The sequence below is a fragment of the Stegastes partitus genome, unplaced genomic scaffold, assembly GCF_000690725.1.
Source record: "Stegastes partitus isolate 25-593 unplaced genomic scaffold, Stegastes_partitus-1.0.2 Scaffold36, whole genome shotgun sequence".
Lineage (NCBI taxonomy): Eukaryota > Metazoa > Chordata > Actinopteri > Pomacentridae > Stegastes > Stegastes partitus.
Window position 1 is genome coordinate 282,113 of NW_007577767.1, and position 16,261 is coordinate 298,373.

Sequence of the window (16,261 nt, forward strand, 5' to 3'; positions counted from 1 at the left end):
TGTGGGAGGAAGCCGGAGAACCCGGAGAGAACCCACGCTGCACAGGGAGAACATGCAAACTCCACGCACAAAGATCCCAGGTGTCCTCACTGGGATGTGAACCGGCGACCTTCTTGCTGCGAGGCAACAATGCTAACCACCAAGCCAGCTTGCAGCTCCATAATCAATGCAAGATGTGGAAAATTCTTTTATTTATGTTTTAAATATGTTAAATTAAAGATAACGTCTTCATATTTATCCTACAGTGTTGATTGGCTGCTCCTTGTCACATGTAGCCAATCGGATAGGGCTATTGGCAGGACATTACTTAAGACTACATAATGGTGACTACAGACAGAGGGGGCTGTACCAGTGAAAAAGCATATTTTTTAATCAATTTATTTTATTGGGAATTGCCTTTTTTTTTTTTTTAAATAAAATAAGAGTATCATCAGAAAAATGCTGAATATTGTGTCCAATAATTGGACAACCTCTAATTTATATAATATAAAACTTATGATTGTAGTAGTTTTGCTGCACAATGCTGAGGATGTCTTTTTAGTAGAGATAATAGGACATCCAATGTACCTAAAACTAATTTTGGACCATCCACTCATCAATAAGCTTGAGTTTTGCTCCATTTTAAGGTGTCCTCTTCTCATCTTTGTTAAAGCCATCAAGCCCAGAACAATCTGATGCTGAACCCAATGAGCTGGAAGAAGAAGAGGAAGAACCAGAGGAGAAAACAGCCTATCAGAAACTTCTTTCAACCCTCAGCCAAGCCACAAGTAACGCACAGAGCGAAGAGGAGGAAAGCACTGATGATGAAGAGGAAGAAGAGGAGCTTCTTGGTGAAGGTGAGCTGTTTATTTCCAGAATACTTGTGTTTCAGGCCAACATTATGATTTGACTGAATACCTTTGTGCTTTGTAATATAGAGGACAGCGATGGAGATGGAAGCGAGGATGGTGATGAAGATGAAGGGGGAGAGGAGGAACCTGTAGGTGAAGATGAAGCTCTGACAGAACCAGGAGAAGGAAATGAGGAGACGAAGGAGGAGACAGAGAAGAAGAACGAGGCAGGAGATGAAGAGTTTGTAGACAAGGAACATGAGTCCGAGTTCTGTCTGGAGACCAACTTTATGGGGGAAGGAGAACAAGAGGACGCTGAAAACTCTGCACAACAGAAAGACAATAATGGTAAGAAAGAAGGAAGGAATTTCTCTTTCATTTTCTTCTTTTGGGGGAGATTTTGCTTCCCCAATATAGTGAACTGCCTGTTGAATGTGAAATTGTGGCGAATATGATGCACTTACATGGTGTTTCATTGTTTTTATTCCTGCAGACATGTTTTTACAGCATTTGGACACGGAGCTTGGTGAAGAGGATGTGCAGAAGATAACATCAGGGGCCAAATCTAAGACTCAGATTACGGTATTAACGATATCCATATACTAAACTTGAAATTTGCCAGCAAGCTTCATTAAAATAAATTGTGATTATATTTTCTGTCCTTTCCTTTCTCTGACTTAGTGGCCAAAATTGGGAGCTCTACTCTCTACTAGTTCCCTTGAGAACTTCGGCTCCATTGGCTCTCAGAAAGACACAAAACTCCCAGTTTTTCACAAACTGCTGGAGACCTGCTGGAAGGACCTGAACCAGACGTCCAATCCTAAGGGGGTTGCAGAACAGATCAGCCCTCTCCAGCTGGAGTTGCTGGCCCTCATGGGCTCCTACAAGGATCTGTACTACCCAGAGATGTGTCCTGTTAACCAGGGGCCACATGTGCGCAGTGCATACTGTCTACATGTGCTCAACCACGTACTGAAGGCAAATTCGCAGGTCCTAGCTGACAACGCCCAGCTAAGAGAGCGGAAAACTCAGGCTAAAGCTGGAGCTGAGCCTCAGGACGAACCCAGAGACCAAGGACTGACCAGGCCTAAGGTAATCTACTAAAATTCTTCTTCAGTTTATAATTGTCCCCTTTGTAATCTCAAATGCTAACTGTGCCGAAGTGGCAAAAAAAAACACAGACTAAGTTCAAGTAATATTTGTGTACGTACAGCAGGCCAGCTGTAATAAACAATCAAACAAAGCACTTCCTACACGAACAGCCAGCCACCAGGGAGCTGTCCAGATGTTTTGGCTTCACTTTTGGAGAGCTGTCATGCCAGTGCGCACACACCCCTGCAGTGGCAGCAAACATTTCCTGGATGTTGCTGCTGCACTCCAGAGTAGAGAAGTGTTATACAACAGAGAGCAGACAGGCGAAACAGAAATCATAAGGGGAAGAGGTAACGCCGCAAAAGAAATCATCATCCCTTGTTTGCAATATTTTAGGCTTATGGCAAGTGATGATAAGCAAGAACAGCTGACAACAAGCTGTTCAACCAGCTGAAACAACACCACACACTGCAAAACAGTTAATACATGATGGTCGAGAAGAGTAATGTTGCAAAGGTCACCACATTAAATCCCATCCTTGTTGAGCATCAACTCAGACATCCGGCACTGTAACGCGCAATGTGAAAGTCAAAGCAGCTTTGTTGATTTAATTTTGAATAAAAGGTTTTTATAGTATTTATGTTTTCACTGTGCATAAGGACAAGTCTGATTTTGATGCAATGACTTATAAATTAGCAGGAATGTAGCACAACAGTGAACTAAAAGCAAAGCTCTATTTAAGTGGGAAAATTTAATAAAAACATTCTGTCCCTAAAATCAACATATATTCATGATTTCAGTTTTCACAGTTTTTAAATCATTTCACCTTTAGTGGACTGGTCCAGCAGCTGCAGTGCAATTAACAATCTGAAATGCATAAATGACCAGCAAGGCAGAAACTGCAGTAGTTACTTATGTAGTCCAGCACATGGACTTGATCTCTATCTGCCGTCATCCCTTATTACAATTTTTTTCTACCTAATATTTACTGTGTCCAGCTGTTGTAATGATGTAATGATCCTCTCAGGTCCTGATTCTCGTTCCATTCCGGGGCAGCGCACTGCAAGTCATCCATACGCTCATCAGCCTGCTGGAGACCAAAGGAAAGAAAATTATGGTCAGCAACAAGAAGAAGTTTAAAGAAGAGTTTGGAGAGGAGGCAGATGAGAAGCCATCCAATCTGCAGAGACCAGAGGATTACCGCGCCATCTTTTCAGGCAACGTGGATGATCACTTTAGGATAGGTACAGTCTGAGGAAGATTGAAAAAGGTGATCTGCTTTTAAACATCTCCTCAATTTGTCCTCCTAAGTTATTGTGTACTCTCCTCACCAGGTGTCTCCATTATAAGAAGCAGCATACGTCTCTATGCTCCCTTCTACTCATCAGACATCATCATTGCATCTCCACTGGGCCTTCGCACTGTGCTGGGAGCAGAAGGAGAAAATAAGAGAGACTTTGACTTCCTGTCCTCTATCGAGCTGCTGGTGGTGGACCAGGCAGATGTCTTCCTCATGCAGAACTGGGAACATGTCCTGGTGAGAATACACACCTATTCAGTCTGACATGTTTGCAGAGTGTAACCTTCTGGTTCCTACTGCTGGAAAGATGTGGCGCCATCTGCTGTCCAGCAGCTGCTGTAGGCGTCTATAAGGCAGAGTATACTTGAATTCTACATGTAGGGAAATGCGGTTAGATGAAGATTTGATTAAAACCCAAATTGGACCATATTTATTTTTCTTCTGATTTTACCATTGCCAGTGATTTTACTCCTGTCACACTTAGTCAACAGTACATACAGCTGAATTTTCTTACTGTTGTTGCTGCTCCTCCTGAAATGCCCAGAGCAACGGCCTTCTATCTAAAGGTACATTTATCAGTTTTCTCTGTAGGAAGATTTTTTTGCCCACTTTTTATCAGCTCAATGTGAAATTAAGCTCTTGTGTGAAAGCAGAAAAAGCTAAAACAAAAAAAATGTAGATTCCTAATCATCCAGGTCATGGTAATCTTAGGAGCTTCAGTAAAAAAAAGCAAGTGGACTTCTCTTTTAGGTTCTTGACACACAGAACTGAAAAACCCTTTTGAATGAGAGGTGAAACATCTTCAAGAACCTAAAAGTGAAGTCCACTTGCCTTTTGACTGAAGCTCCTTGGAAGTTGAACATGTTCTCGCCAATCTGATGGAAGTATTACTACAAACCTTTTTTGAAACCTGCACTCTGCAAGCTCAGTGAAGGGCTGTTGTAATTTCACCTACAGGTAGGTGCTGCCATTCTATTTTGTTTTCAGCCTATGTTTGTTTACATCTTGTCAAACTGGTGCCATTAGAAGTAGGCTGAATTACCTTATAGAAGTGCCTTCTTTGTAATGTACTTATGTCTTTACTTTGATACTGAAGGCAACCATAATATAATGATATTCAGATTAATTCAAAAGCTTATTTTTTCAGTAATTTTCAAGCGGATTCATCTACATTTTTTTTCACATTTATTTGTTTTCTGTTTGGTTTGCTGTTCCTGGTGTCTGTGTGTGTTACAGTCCATATCCAGTAATTTCACCACATTTGAAATTCTGTTTGGAGTTGTGATTTAAATTACCAAGAACCACAAGGAATTTTATCCTTTATCCTGCAATGTAACTCTCATCCAAATGGAGCTAAAGTACTGTGAAGGTTTGGTTACAACAAAGAGGCAGATTTTGGAAAATGTATGTTTCAAGAGTCACTTTTCTAACTCAATTGTGACTTCTAATCTGTAAATCATAATTTTTTACCCAACCAGCCTTTTTAGAAGTTACTACACTTGAGGTTAGTTAAAGTCCTCTTAAAAATCACATCGTCCTCTCTTGTCAGCATGTGATGAAGCACATGAACCTGCAGCCGCTGGACTCCCATGGAGTGGACTTCTCCAGGGTGAGGATGTGGAACCTGAACAACTGGGCCAGACATTACAGACAGACGCTGGTGTTCAGCTCCATCCAGGACCCACAGATCAACAACATCCTCACCAAACAGTGTGCCAACTACCGTGGACAGGTCATTGTTTACACTGTACACTCATCATTACACCAGACTGTGAGTTTAGCTGGACACGTTACTGAAAGGCAGAAGTGGCATTAACCCTCGCTCTGTAGAGGAGCAGCCACAAAGAGATGTTGACTGTGGTCGACTTGATAGTTCAGGAAAGTCTGTTGTTTACCTGCAAAGTTATCCAGATTACAGTGTTGATGATTTGACATTAGTCTGGAAGCGGCTTTCTGGAGCTTTTGTCAGAGCAACAAATCCTTATATCCAGACATGTGAAAGTGTAGCTAGTTGACAATTAGCTGGATCGTGACAACATTTTAGAGTGGGACCATAGGAACTCCACACATTAACTCGTTTTCAGATACGCATGGCTAATTTTGACATTAAATTGTATGTTGGTAATTTGAAGACTGCACAAAAACATAATGAACAACTACATCTAGAAAACACAAACAGCTGAGAGTTGGTCACTTGATCAGAACTCTGGCAGTCAAATGATAACTGGTCATGATTTCAACTCCTTGCTCATTTATTTCTAAGTAAGACCTCATTTTTGTTTAAAATAACTTGATCCAGGATTAACAAATCTATCCTCATACTGCTTTTAAAGAACCAAATTAGCCAGATGAAAAAAAAAACAGGATAATTCAGGATTCAAAACTTAGTTATGTGCTGTTTGATAATGTTCTCTCTGTGTGGATTTTGTCCCAGATTGTCACAAAGAACATGCCAAAAACAGGTTCCATCTGCCAGGTGCTTGTCCAACTGCCACATGTGTTTCAAATGTTCTCCTCCGACAGCTTCATGGACCACGATGCTCGGTAAGGCCTCTAAAAAAATACATTTGTTTACCTCCTTAATTTTGGCATGCCCCAATGAAGTGTCTTAAATGTTGAGATCATACACTGTCTTTCTGTCTCCTTGTTTTTTTTCATATACATAGAGCTTGCATGTACCTTGACCCTGAGCTCTTTCTGTACAGTAATACTGCATCTCTCTCAGGGCATTTGTTTCCTTATTGGTTTATTAATCATTTCTATTTTCATACAAAAGCTTTGCTGCCAGTGTTTTACAATTTGTGTTCTCCATTCTGTCTTTAGGTTTCAGTTCTTTTTAGATAAAGTGCTGCCTCAGTACAGGGACTCAGTCATGTCCCACACACTGATCTACATCCCATCTTACTTCGACTATGTCCGGTTACGCAACTACATGAAGAAAGAGGAGATGAACTTTGCCAGCATCTGCGAGTATTCCAGCAAATCAGAGGTGTCTCGAGCCAGACACTTCTTTCAGACAGGACAAAAACAGTTCCTGCTCTTCACTGAACGCTTTCACTTCTACAAGAGGTCAGTTCTTTGTAACGCTCCATCAGGTAGCTGGACGTGACATGTGTTCTCTGAGACTTTAGTGTTTTGTTCAGTAGAGATAAAAGCAGCCAGCAGCAGCTGTGTTCCCTTACCTGGAGGTGCTGGCTATTTATTCATAAAACTTGACCTGACTAAGCACAAGGCCATCAATGAATAAAAAGAGAATATAATGAGCATTGTGGTGGTAATGATTCCCGGAGACACTTGACACTGAACTTGTGAAAGGCTTGACGGCAGTAATCTTTATCACCGTCGTAACAGTTAACAAATCACCATTTGCGATAAGAGACAGATAAGATCGCTTCAGAGCTCAAAAAACATTCCTGTTTGTGCCAAGTGACTGAATGAACACTGCATATGTGTGATTGTAGGTACTCATTCTAACAAAGACATATATTTGTATTTTGACTAAAACTGTAGCTCACACAAGACTAGTTCTTCATATTTGTTCTGAAGGTATGTAAATAGAATCCACCACTGTTTCTGTAGGGCTTATACAGTGCTGAATTTAGTTTAAGTTCATTTAGTTAGAATTTGAAATACATCCATCCATTATCTATACACCGCTTAATCCTCATTAGGGTCGCGGGGGGGCTGGAGCCTATCCCAGCCGACTTAAGGCGAAGGCAGGGGACACCCTGGACAGGTTGCCAGTCCATCGCAGGGCCACACTTAGAGACAGACAGAATTTAAAATGTAATTCGTAATTTAGTCTTAGTTTTATAATGTTATTGATTCGGATTGCAGACTGTCGAGAGAGGCTATATACTGATGTAAGGCTGAACAATGTGTCATTTCTGCTTTAGTTTTGCGTTGTGCACAATAGTCACTTCGCAGGACGTGCAAGACACATCATACTACAACTTCTTTTGCTTCTTCATAAAAAAACAAAACCTGTACGGTTCTCATTTTCCATGATTAATCTACGAGAGAAGTATGTTTAACAGAACATCTTCCACTCTGATATCAGGGTTCCTGGATTCACAGATTTTTTAAATTAAATTTTATTGATAAGACACAGAGTGGTTTGACATGAAGGCTCCACATGTGCAGCAAGCTGAGTGAGGAAAAGGAGAGAAACACTAAAAAGGAAGGTTTGGTTCAAAATGAAATTCAACCTCAGTTGTATGAAAATATTTCAGCTACAGAAGGAATGATGTTAACAGGTTCTCTGTCAGCAGTGTCTTGGTATTGTTGTCACCACACAAGAAAGCATAAGTTTGACAATTTTAATCAACACCAAAAAGCTCTGTTTGACGAATGCAGAGATAGATCTTAGTGACATCCAGAGCAAATTACTTTTTTGGATGTTCCCTTTCTGTGTGACAATGTGTAAGAAAGGTTCCAAATGTTTTTTTTGAAAGAAATATTATTTTCCTTGCCAATGTACCCCCTTTTCAGAATCAACCACATAGTTCTAGAAAGGTCAGCTCTTCCTACACTGAGGTCATTAATTATTGTTTTTTTTTATTCGCAGTTAGCATTTCAGAAAAATTATAACAATAGAATAGTAATAGTAATGTTTCTGCATTAAAGTAGTTCAGCGCCCTACTCTTCTTCTGATTTTCCATCATATTTTCATACTTTGGACAGTATGGCCGTGACACATTTGATAATATTTGTATTGTAAAATAGTATCAAAAAGCCTTACTCCTGGCAAATTCTGCAACATCTCTGATCTCTGCCTTGTTTTACTCAGGTACACCATCAAAGGCATCCAGAACCTGATATTTTACGGACTGCCCTCCTACCCCCACTTCTACAGCGAAGTGTGTAACATGCTGGCAGCAGGGGGTCAGGGCGAGGTGGCCAGCTGGACCTGCACTGCTCTCTACTCCCGCTACGATGCCCACAAACTGGCTGCCATCACCGGCATGCAGCGAGCAGGTCAGATGCTGCACTCCAACAAAACTGTTCACCTCTTTATCACTGGAGGGGAAGACAAAAACTCCTGATGGAGCTGCACAGGTGAAAGTGGGACCACCGGACTTAAAACTTTGGTTAGATATCTGCTGTACATGTTTAGAACTGGTTGCACATCAGGAACATGTGCCACTTTTAATTACATTTGTGCATTCACTCTCAGGTGCTTCTGGAAAACAACATGTTTATTGGCTTTGTTTGATGTGCTGTAGCTGAGAGCTGCCAAGAAACATGAAGCCACGAAGTGAAGAGGCCGTAAAATACTTTTGTGATGAGATTATAATATAATAATCACTGATAAGAGTTTGTATCATCTCTCACTGGTTGGATGTGGGTTTATTATCGTGTAAAAGATGACCTGATCCTTGACAGAAGTACACATGTGACCTAAAAGGATGAATGTGTTTCTGAAGTGCTTCAGTAAATATCAGTAGTTTTTTTTAATAAAGAGGCATAAAAATGTGAAATGTGTTTTAAATGAATCAGGTGTTTGTTGTCTTTGTTTTAGGAATTTCAAGCCAGAAACAGCCAGGTGAGATATAAATGAGGTTAGGATGAGTGACCCATTTATTGAGATGGATGTGGAGTAAGACAGAGAGGATCTCACTGTCTCATTAATAGACATCTGAGCTGCATCTCAGCATCTCTGACTTCCAGAAACATAAAAAAAAGAGCACATCTGTGATATGTGACCTTCACCTAAAACACCAATCCTCGTTAATATAGATAAGGCACCAGGCAAAACAGGCAGCGGTATGAACCACCCACATAATTATTAACTATGTGAGTTGACTTTGGCCACAGAATTGCAGTGTTTTCTCCACAGTAAAGGTGTCAGACAGTAGATGGTCTGTAAACTGTCAGGACGATGGACGACGAGCCGCAGAAGCTCAGCCTGAAGCGAGAAGTAGGGCTGGTGGGAGCCGTGTCCCTCATTGGAGGGACGATGATTGGATCTGGGATCTTCATGTCCCCGCAGACGGTGCTCTCCACCATCGGCAGCCCTGGAGCCAGCCTGGTGGTGTGGGCGTGCTGTGGAGTGCTGGTGATACTGGCGTCTTTCTGCTATGCTGAGCTGGGCACCGTTATACGTGAATCGGGGGGAGAGTACATCTACATCCTCAGGACTTCAGGTCCAGTCGTCGCCTTCATGCTAATCTTCAGCTCGGTGTTGTTTGTGAGACCTGCCGGCATTGCAGGCATCTCGCTGAGTTTTGCTCAGTATGTCGTGGCTCCTTTCTACGAAGGCTGCTCTCCTCCGGTGCTAGTGGTGAAGTGCGTGGCTGCAGCTGCTATCTTGGTACTGGGCACCGTGAACTGCCTAAATGTTCGCTTTTCAATGTCAGTCCAAGTGTTTTTTATGGTGGCTAAGGTTCTGGCCCTGGCAGTCATCATAATAGGAGGCCTGGTGATGCTGATCAGAGGGCACACTGAAAGCTTTGAAGACTCCTTTGAGAACACTAATGTGGGCATCCATCCAATTGGCATTGCTTTCTACCAGGGACTGTGGTCATATGATGGCTGGAACAATCTGAATTATGTGACTGAAGAGTTGAAACGTCCAGAGGTAAGTCAGAGGGTGCAAGGGTTTTGTTTTTTTTAACTGATTATTGCACTGAACTTGTTAAGTAAGACCAATAAGCACTTCAGAATAGACTGTCCATGACACTCTGACACTGGCTGCCCTCCACACAGTCACCCACAATAAATAAGTAACAGATACACGTGAAGAACAGGATTTATTTTAGTTATTGCCTACCCAGGTGTTCAAACCATGCCAGCTGGAATCTTGATAAAAAAAGTGTTTTAAATTTCACCTCAGCTAAGCCGTGGACTTCATTTATATCGTGTAGGGTGATTTATGCTCACCCTACACGTCAGGAGATAGCAGCAAAGTAACAAGCCATTTAAATAATCTATTAGTGGTTTATATGGGAAATAAAAAACACATAAAACGAGCAATGAACAGTGATAACATTATCGGTATCTGCTGATAAAGGCTTTAAAATTAGATATTTGCGTCAACACAGAATGAACATTATCAGACAGATAACACCTGTCAGGCTGAAAGTTTATACTTTTGTTATTCAAGTGTTATGTGAAAATAAATATGGTTAGTTTTATATGTAACTTTATTTTAACTTTATTTTTTAATAGTTTGTTAATTCCACTACAGGAAAATCTTGATGTTGTCTGCGGTTAGGTGGAAAAAAAATGGTGCATATATCTTATATATGTATTATCAACAAACATGTAATATCATGCATACTTACCTTCACATTAGAGACCAAATCGTTTCAAAGATGTTGACATATATGGCATTGACCACGAAGCCCCAAATTATTCATACCCATGCCAAATTTTGCTTTATGAATTTTGGAAATGATTTAAACAAGTGACAAAAGATGGCAAGTTCTGCAGCGATGTTAAAAATAAATTGTAACTAGTTATGTGTATTTTTTTTCTTAAAAAAAAAAAGAGAAAAAAAAGCTTGATTTACCTAGTTTCATCAGGGTGACCTTGGTGGTCATCTTGACATTTTTCTTGACCTCTCACTACTCTTCTTGCCAACGTAGCTGTTACTCTTGGCTTCCCACCGTGCCCATTGCGTTCTCACAGTGTGGAACTCTTTGGCACTGTGATTTAACCATGACTTCCAAAATCCATCATTAACATCTCTAACACAAAATGTGTTGCCATCTTTTGTCACTTGTTGAAGTCATTTCCAGCCAGAAGAAATCAGCTGGCCTCGTACAAGTTAGCATGGGTATGAACAATGTTGGGCTTAACTGCAAAAGCCATCATGTTCATGAGAACATGAATTCTCTCCTGGCTTCCTAGCACACTTGGAAGCTTACAAGCCGTTGCAGGGAAATTGAGACAGAACAAAGTGACTCCAACAACCATTTTACTGTATATGGTTCGACTTGGACAACCTGCTTCTGTTTGAACATGGGGTAACTTAAAAAAGAAAAGTCATGGTGATCTGTCTTCAAATTCATCATCTTGCCACAAAGATGAGTCAGTGTGGTAGGTAGGTCATTTGTAGCAAAGATGTAATTAAAGGCTTATACAAATGAGCAGTCATCAAAAACTAGAAAACAGTATTTAGTCTGTCTTATAAGAATACCTGGTTGAGCTGGACACTGGAAAGGAAGGTCCTCGCTGATATCACACAAATCCCTACAAGGTCCTTCGGAAGCTGTTGTTCTCACTGATCCAGCCTGCTGAGACAACTGCCCCTAAAAAAGAAAGATTCATTTTTATAGCACTTTTCTGAACAATACAATGTGCCTAACAGTTAAATCAATGAAGTAAACAGAAAAAGTCTAAATTAATGTGCTTACAAATAAAATTTACAGGTAATAACACAGAATATTACAGTAAAACAATGAAGAGCACAAAATATATAACAGACAATGTAAGAAAACGTGAGTTTCAAGAAGTGGTGTGAGGGCTGCTACAGAGTTTTTGCTACACTGAAAAAAAATAGTGTTAAAATTATGTACTCTATAGATTTTCTCTTGTTGGGTTAGTTACAGATTATTTCTGGTGAAATCACTGAAAAAACACGTTAATTGACATTTTAACCCTAAAAAAAAAAAAGAGGTCAAAAATATAAGTAATGTCCATTCACCCATTATCACCCTGGACAGGTCACCAGTCTATCACAGGGCTACACTTAGAGACAGACAACCAATCACATTCACACCTACGGACAATTTAGAATCACCAATTAACCTCAACATGTTTTTGGACTGTCGGAGGAAACCAGAGAACCCGGAGAGAACCCATGTTGCACGGGGAGAACATGCAAATTCCACACAGAAAGATCCCGGGTGTCCTTATTTTACATCAATAAACAGTAAAATGACAATATATTCACTGTCTTCAAATCAGCAAAAAATTATTGTTTTACACATTTTTGATGCTGTAGGAAAGTAAAATTCTGTGTATTAAGCACTGAAAAAAGTAGTATTTTTTAACTGTTATTTGCAGATTTTCTCTGTTGTTTAATTACAGATATTATAAAGATAATAACAGAAAAAAAGGTAGTATTTTCAGGTTGACTGTAAAAAACAAAACAAAAAACAGATCAAAAATCTTTATTATTATTGTTATTATTATTGTATACATTTTTTCTAAATGGCTATTTGTTTTTTCATATTGTGTTGCCGTAGCATTATAGTGTTTTCATTTATTTAAATCTACTAAAGATATTATTATTGTACAGATGTTTGCCGTTATTTAAATCTCTGGGCCTCAAAAATGGTTCATATATCAACATTAGACTATAACTACCTACACAGAGCTTATAAAATAGAAGCAAAATCATAAACTGAATTCCAAATCTAGCAGAGAACCAGTTGAAAGAGGATATAGATTTCTTTCTCTAGTTCTGTCACTGTTTCATTAACAGTTTACTAAAAACTAAAAAGGATGATGATACTTGGATACTGATTATCCAGGGAATAACCAGGGTGGTACACTTCATGCAGGATGGAACAACAGTCTACCAACAAGTAGCCTGTGAGTAACATTTTATGTGTCAGAGATCTGTGCTGCTCCTCATATCAACTTGAAGAACACAACAGTTTAAAGGACAGGACGCTTCATTTCCAAAAAATCTTTGAGGGCCTGAGTTGAGTTACAGCTAGCAGTTTATATAATTAGGAATCTCTCTGAGGAAGCGATCTGCAGTGATGGAAGGTGACAAACAGAAACTCAGTCTGAGAAGAGAAGTGGGGTTAATAGAAGCTGTGTCATTTATTGCTGGAACCATGATTGGATCTGGGATCTTCACCTCTCCCAAGCATATCTTATTCCATGTTGGCAGCCCTATGGGCCGTCAGCGGGCTGATAGCCATGCTGGGGGGACTCTGCTTTGCCGAACTGGGCATGACCATACCAGAGTCAGGAGGCGAGTATGTCTACATGCTGCACAGTTGTGGGGAAGTGTTCGCCTTCATGTTTATCTTCAGCTTCATCAAAATCATCAGGCCTGCCAGTGCCACAGCAATTGCCCTGAGCTTTGCTGATTACGCTGTGGCCCTGTTTTACGACGGCTGCCCCCTTCCACAGCTGGCAGTGAAATCTGTGGCCACAGGAGCCATCTTATTGGCTGCCATAGCCAACTGTCTGGGCACTCGCTTGGCCACCATCATCCAGGTGGTTTTCATGGCACTGGCAATGATCACGATGGGAGGCATTGTGATGCTTTTTCACGGTTGCACAGAGAACTTTGTCAACTCTTTTGAAGGAACAAAAGCTGACGCCAGCTCCATATCCACGGCTTTCTATCTGGGCTTGTGGGCCTATGATGGCTGAAACAATCTGAATTATTTCACTGAGGAGCTGAAACATCCAGAAGTAAGATTTTCAAAATTTACTTGTATCAATATGTTGGTTGAATCGACATATATGACATTTTGATTTATCAGTATTTATCTTGATAAAACCTGAACAATAAGAGTAAAACAACAGATGAATTGCTGCTGCCTACATTCAGCACCACAGAGAGTTAGCTTTGTTCTTCTGTTTGTTTTATAGCAGTTGGTATCAGGACAGGTTTTTTTTTGTTTTGTTTTGTTTTTGGGTTGTTTTTTGGCTATCTTTACCACAAAGGTCCACCATGGTGAAAATCCATTTATATTGTGTTTTGTGGTTGTTACAAACTTGGAGGTGTAAAGTAAAAACTTAGATATAAAGACATTTACCTCTGACGTTCCTCAAGGCTCCCCCCACAGCCAGTTAGCCTCCCATATACTCATGGTAATCAGTCAATCAATCAAGTGCCATGCCTTTCAGCGTAGGCAATCATTTCTCTCCATCTAATCTGATCTTTTGCTTTCTGAATTGTGACTGTTGGCCGTTCCATGCCTCGTCCTCTGTTCCCATTAATTTTTCCAGTTGTGACAATATATTCCAGGGTCTCTTTCCTTACGATGTGTCCAGAAAAAGTTGCTTGCCGTTCCCTAATTATGTTTGATAGTGTATCATTTGTGTTTAGTCACTTTAAAACATCTTCATTGCTTATTCTGTTTTTATAAGATAGACATGGCATGCGTCTGTAAAACCACATCTCTGCTGCAGTGATTTTGTTTGACATTTTATTATTTACGTTCCAAGATTCACATCTGTACATCAGAACTGGTAGAATATAACAGCTGAGAGTTCTCATACGGATGCTAATTGCTGTTATTTATCAGTATATTTTTCATTTTCATAAATGCTGTTCTTGCTGTGGGCTGCAAGGTGGCTCAGCGGTTAGCACTGTTGCCTCTCAGCAAGAAGGTTAACGGTTCGCGTCCCGGTGAGAACACCCGGGATCTTTCTGCGTGGAGTTTGCATGTTTTCCCCGTGCAGCATGGGTTCTCTCTCGGTTCTCCAGCTTCCTCCCACAATCCAAACACATGTTGAGGTTAATTGGTGATTCTAAATTGTCCATAGGTGTGAATGTGAGTGTGCTTGGTTGTCTGTCTCTAAGTGCCTGTGATAGACTGGTGACCTGTCCAGGGTGTCCTGTACCTTCGCCCTAAGTCAGCTGGGATAGACCCTAGCCCCCCGCGACCCTAGTGAAGATTAGGCGGTGTATAGATAATAGATGGATGGATGGATCTCCCATCTGATGTCATCCATAAACAGACATATTTGAAATGATAAACCTGCTTCAGTATTTCTTGGTCTAATTTTATCTTACAGGTTAGGATGACATTTTTCTTTGAAATTACCATTACTTCTGTTTTCGTTTTGTTTAAAGACAGACCAAGTTTTTGGCTCTCTGTATCAATTATGGATACTATGATCTGCAAGTTTTCTTTCACTGTTCGCTATCAGCACTGTGTCATCTGCATAACGTATGCTATTTATGTTATAACCTCCGATGGAGGTCATGGTAAAATGAAGCACTTCTGCAGTATTTTGAGCTGAAAAACTGAAAGACACACTGTGGGGACAAGTGAGACTTTGATTAATTTGTTGAAAAGGGGCACAGTATGGGATCTTTAAAATGAGTAGGGTTTATGATATTGTAGCAACATCCAAATCAGTGATTAATTACCCTCCTACATGGATCATACATCAGTTATAACCAAATGTCACAAATAGAAATGTCTGGCAAAAATAGCAATATTTCCCAGATCATGTTTTCAGGGCAGCTTGTGTCTTATAAAGAGCAGCCAGGCTCCCTGTACTTGACACCCAGTTTCGCACTAAACTGTAAAACACACAATCATGATGTGATGTATCTGGAATGCTGCCAGGGTTTGCGGAGCTAATACTATGATCAAACCTTGTAAAACAATTTGCAAGTCCAGCATGTAACTTATCAGGTGATCTATATGGAGCAGTTCTAAACTACTCCCCCTTGGCCTTTATTGTTTTACTTGTCATTGTACAGAGCACAGGCTAGTTCTCGGACTACTTCTTGATCTTTTGCCGTCTGCTCTGCAAAAGTGTCTTGTTCCTTCATTTGATGCTGTTTGATCCCTGAGGCCATGGCGGACAAAAAATTTGAAGCTCTTAGAATGAAGCGGCAGATTGGGTTGATCGGTGGTGTCGCAATAATTTCTGGAACTATGATCGGATCTGGGATATTCATGTCCCCACAGTTTATTCTGAGCTATGTGGGAAGCCCTGGAACAAGTCTGCTGATCTGGGCTGTCTCAGGAATTGTGGCTATGCTTGCAGCTCTGTCCTACACAGAGATCGGGACAATCATTCCTGAATCTGGTGGGGAGTTCATCTATATCCTGCGGATCTATGGTTCCTTCCCCGCGTTCTTTGCAGCAGTCACCGTCATCCTGGTTGTGAAGCCTTGCAGCGTTGCGGCGATGGCGATCAGCATTGCAGAGTATGCCATGGCCCCCTTTTACGCAGAATGTGTGCCTCCTACGCTGGCAGTGAAATGTGCTGCAGTTCTGTGTGTTCTGGTTGTTGCAATAGTCAACGTCTTGAATGTTCGGGTTGCTGTAAGAGTCCAAGTGGTCTTCTTGGTGGCGAAAGTGGTAGCATTAACAGTCATTGT

General features: G+C 40.7%; 2 protein-coding genes across 2 annotated transcripts in view; both read left to right on the top strand.

Annotated features, from left to right (window-relative positions):
* Window positions 1–8,702, top strand: part of utp25 (UTP25 small subunit processor component) — a 10,324-nt gene extending 1,622 nt beyond the window's left edge. The window contains exons 3-12 of the mRNA XM_008301874.1: window positions 653–836; window positions 918–1,178; window positions 1,324–1,412; window positions 1,512–1,922; window positions 2,950–3,166; window positions 3,257–3,459; window positions 4,772–4,954; window positions 5,657–5,766; window positions 6,046–6,291; window positions 8,012–8,702. Of these exons, the coding sequence (XP_008300096.1) occupies window positions 653–836; window positions 918–1,178; window positions 1,324–1,412; window positions 1,512–1,922; window positions 2,950–3,166; window positions 3,257–3,459; window positions 4,772–4,954; window positions 5,657–5,766; window positions 6,046–6,291; window positions 8,012–8,267 (2,160 nt within the window). The 3' untranslated portion in view covers window positions 8,268–8,702. The remainder of the gene's footprint in view (window positions 1–652; window positions 837–917; window positions 1,179–1,323; window positions 1,413–1,511; window positions 1,923–2,949; window positions 3,167–3,256; window positions 3,460–4,771; window positions 4,955–5,656; window positions 5,767–6,045; window positions 6,292–8,011) is intronic.
* Window positions 8,703–9,100: 398 nt separating this feature from the next.
* LOC103372284 (b(0,+)-type amino acid transporter 1) overlaps window positions 9,101–16,261 on the top strand; it is a 9,974-nt gene continuing 2,813 nt past the window's right edge. Inside the window, exon 1 of the mRNA XM_008301886.1 lies at window positions 9,101–9,802. Within this exon, the coding sequence (XP_008300108.1) occupies window positions 9,104–9,802 (699 nt within the window). The 5' untranslated portion in view covers window positions 9,101–9,103. The remainder of the gene's footprint in view (window positions 9,803–16,261) is intronic.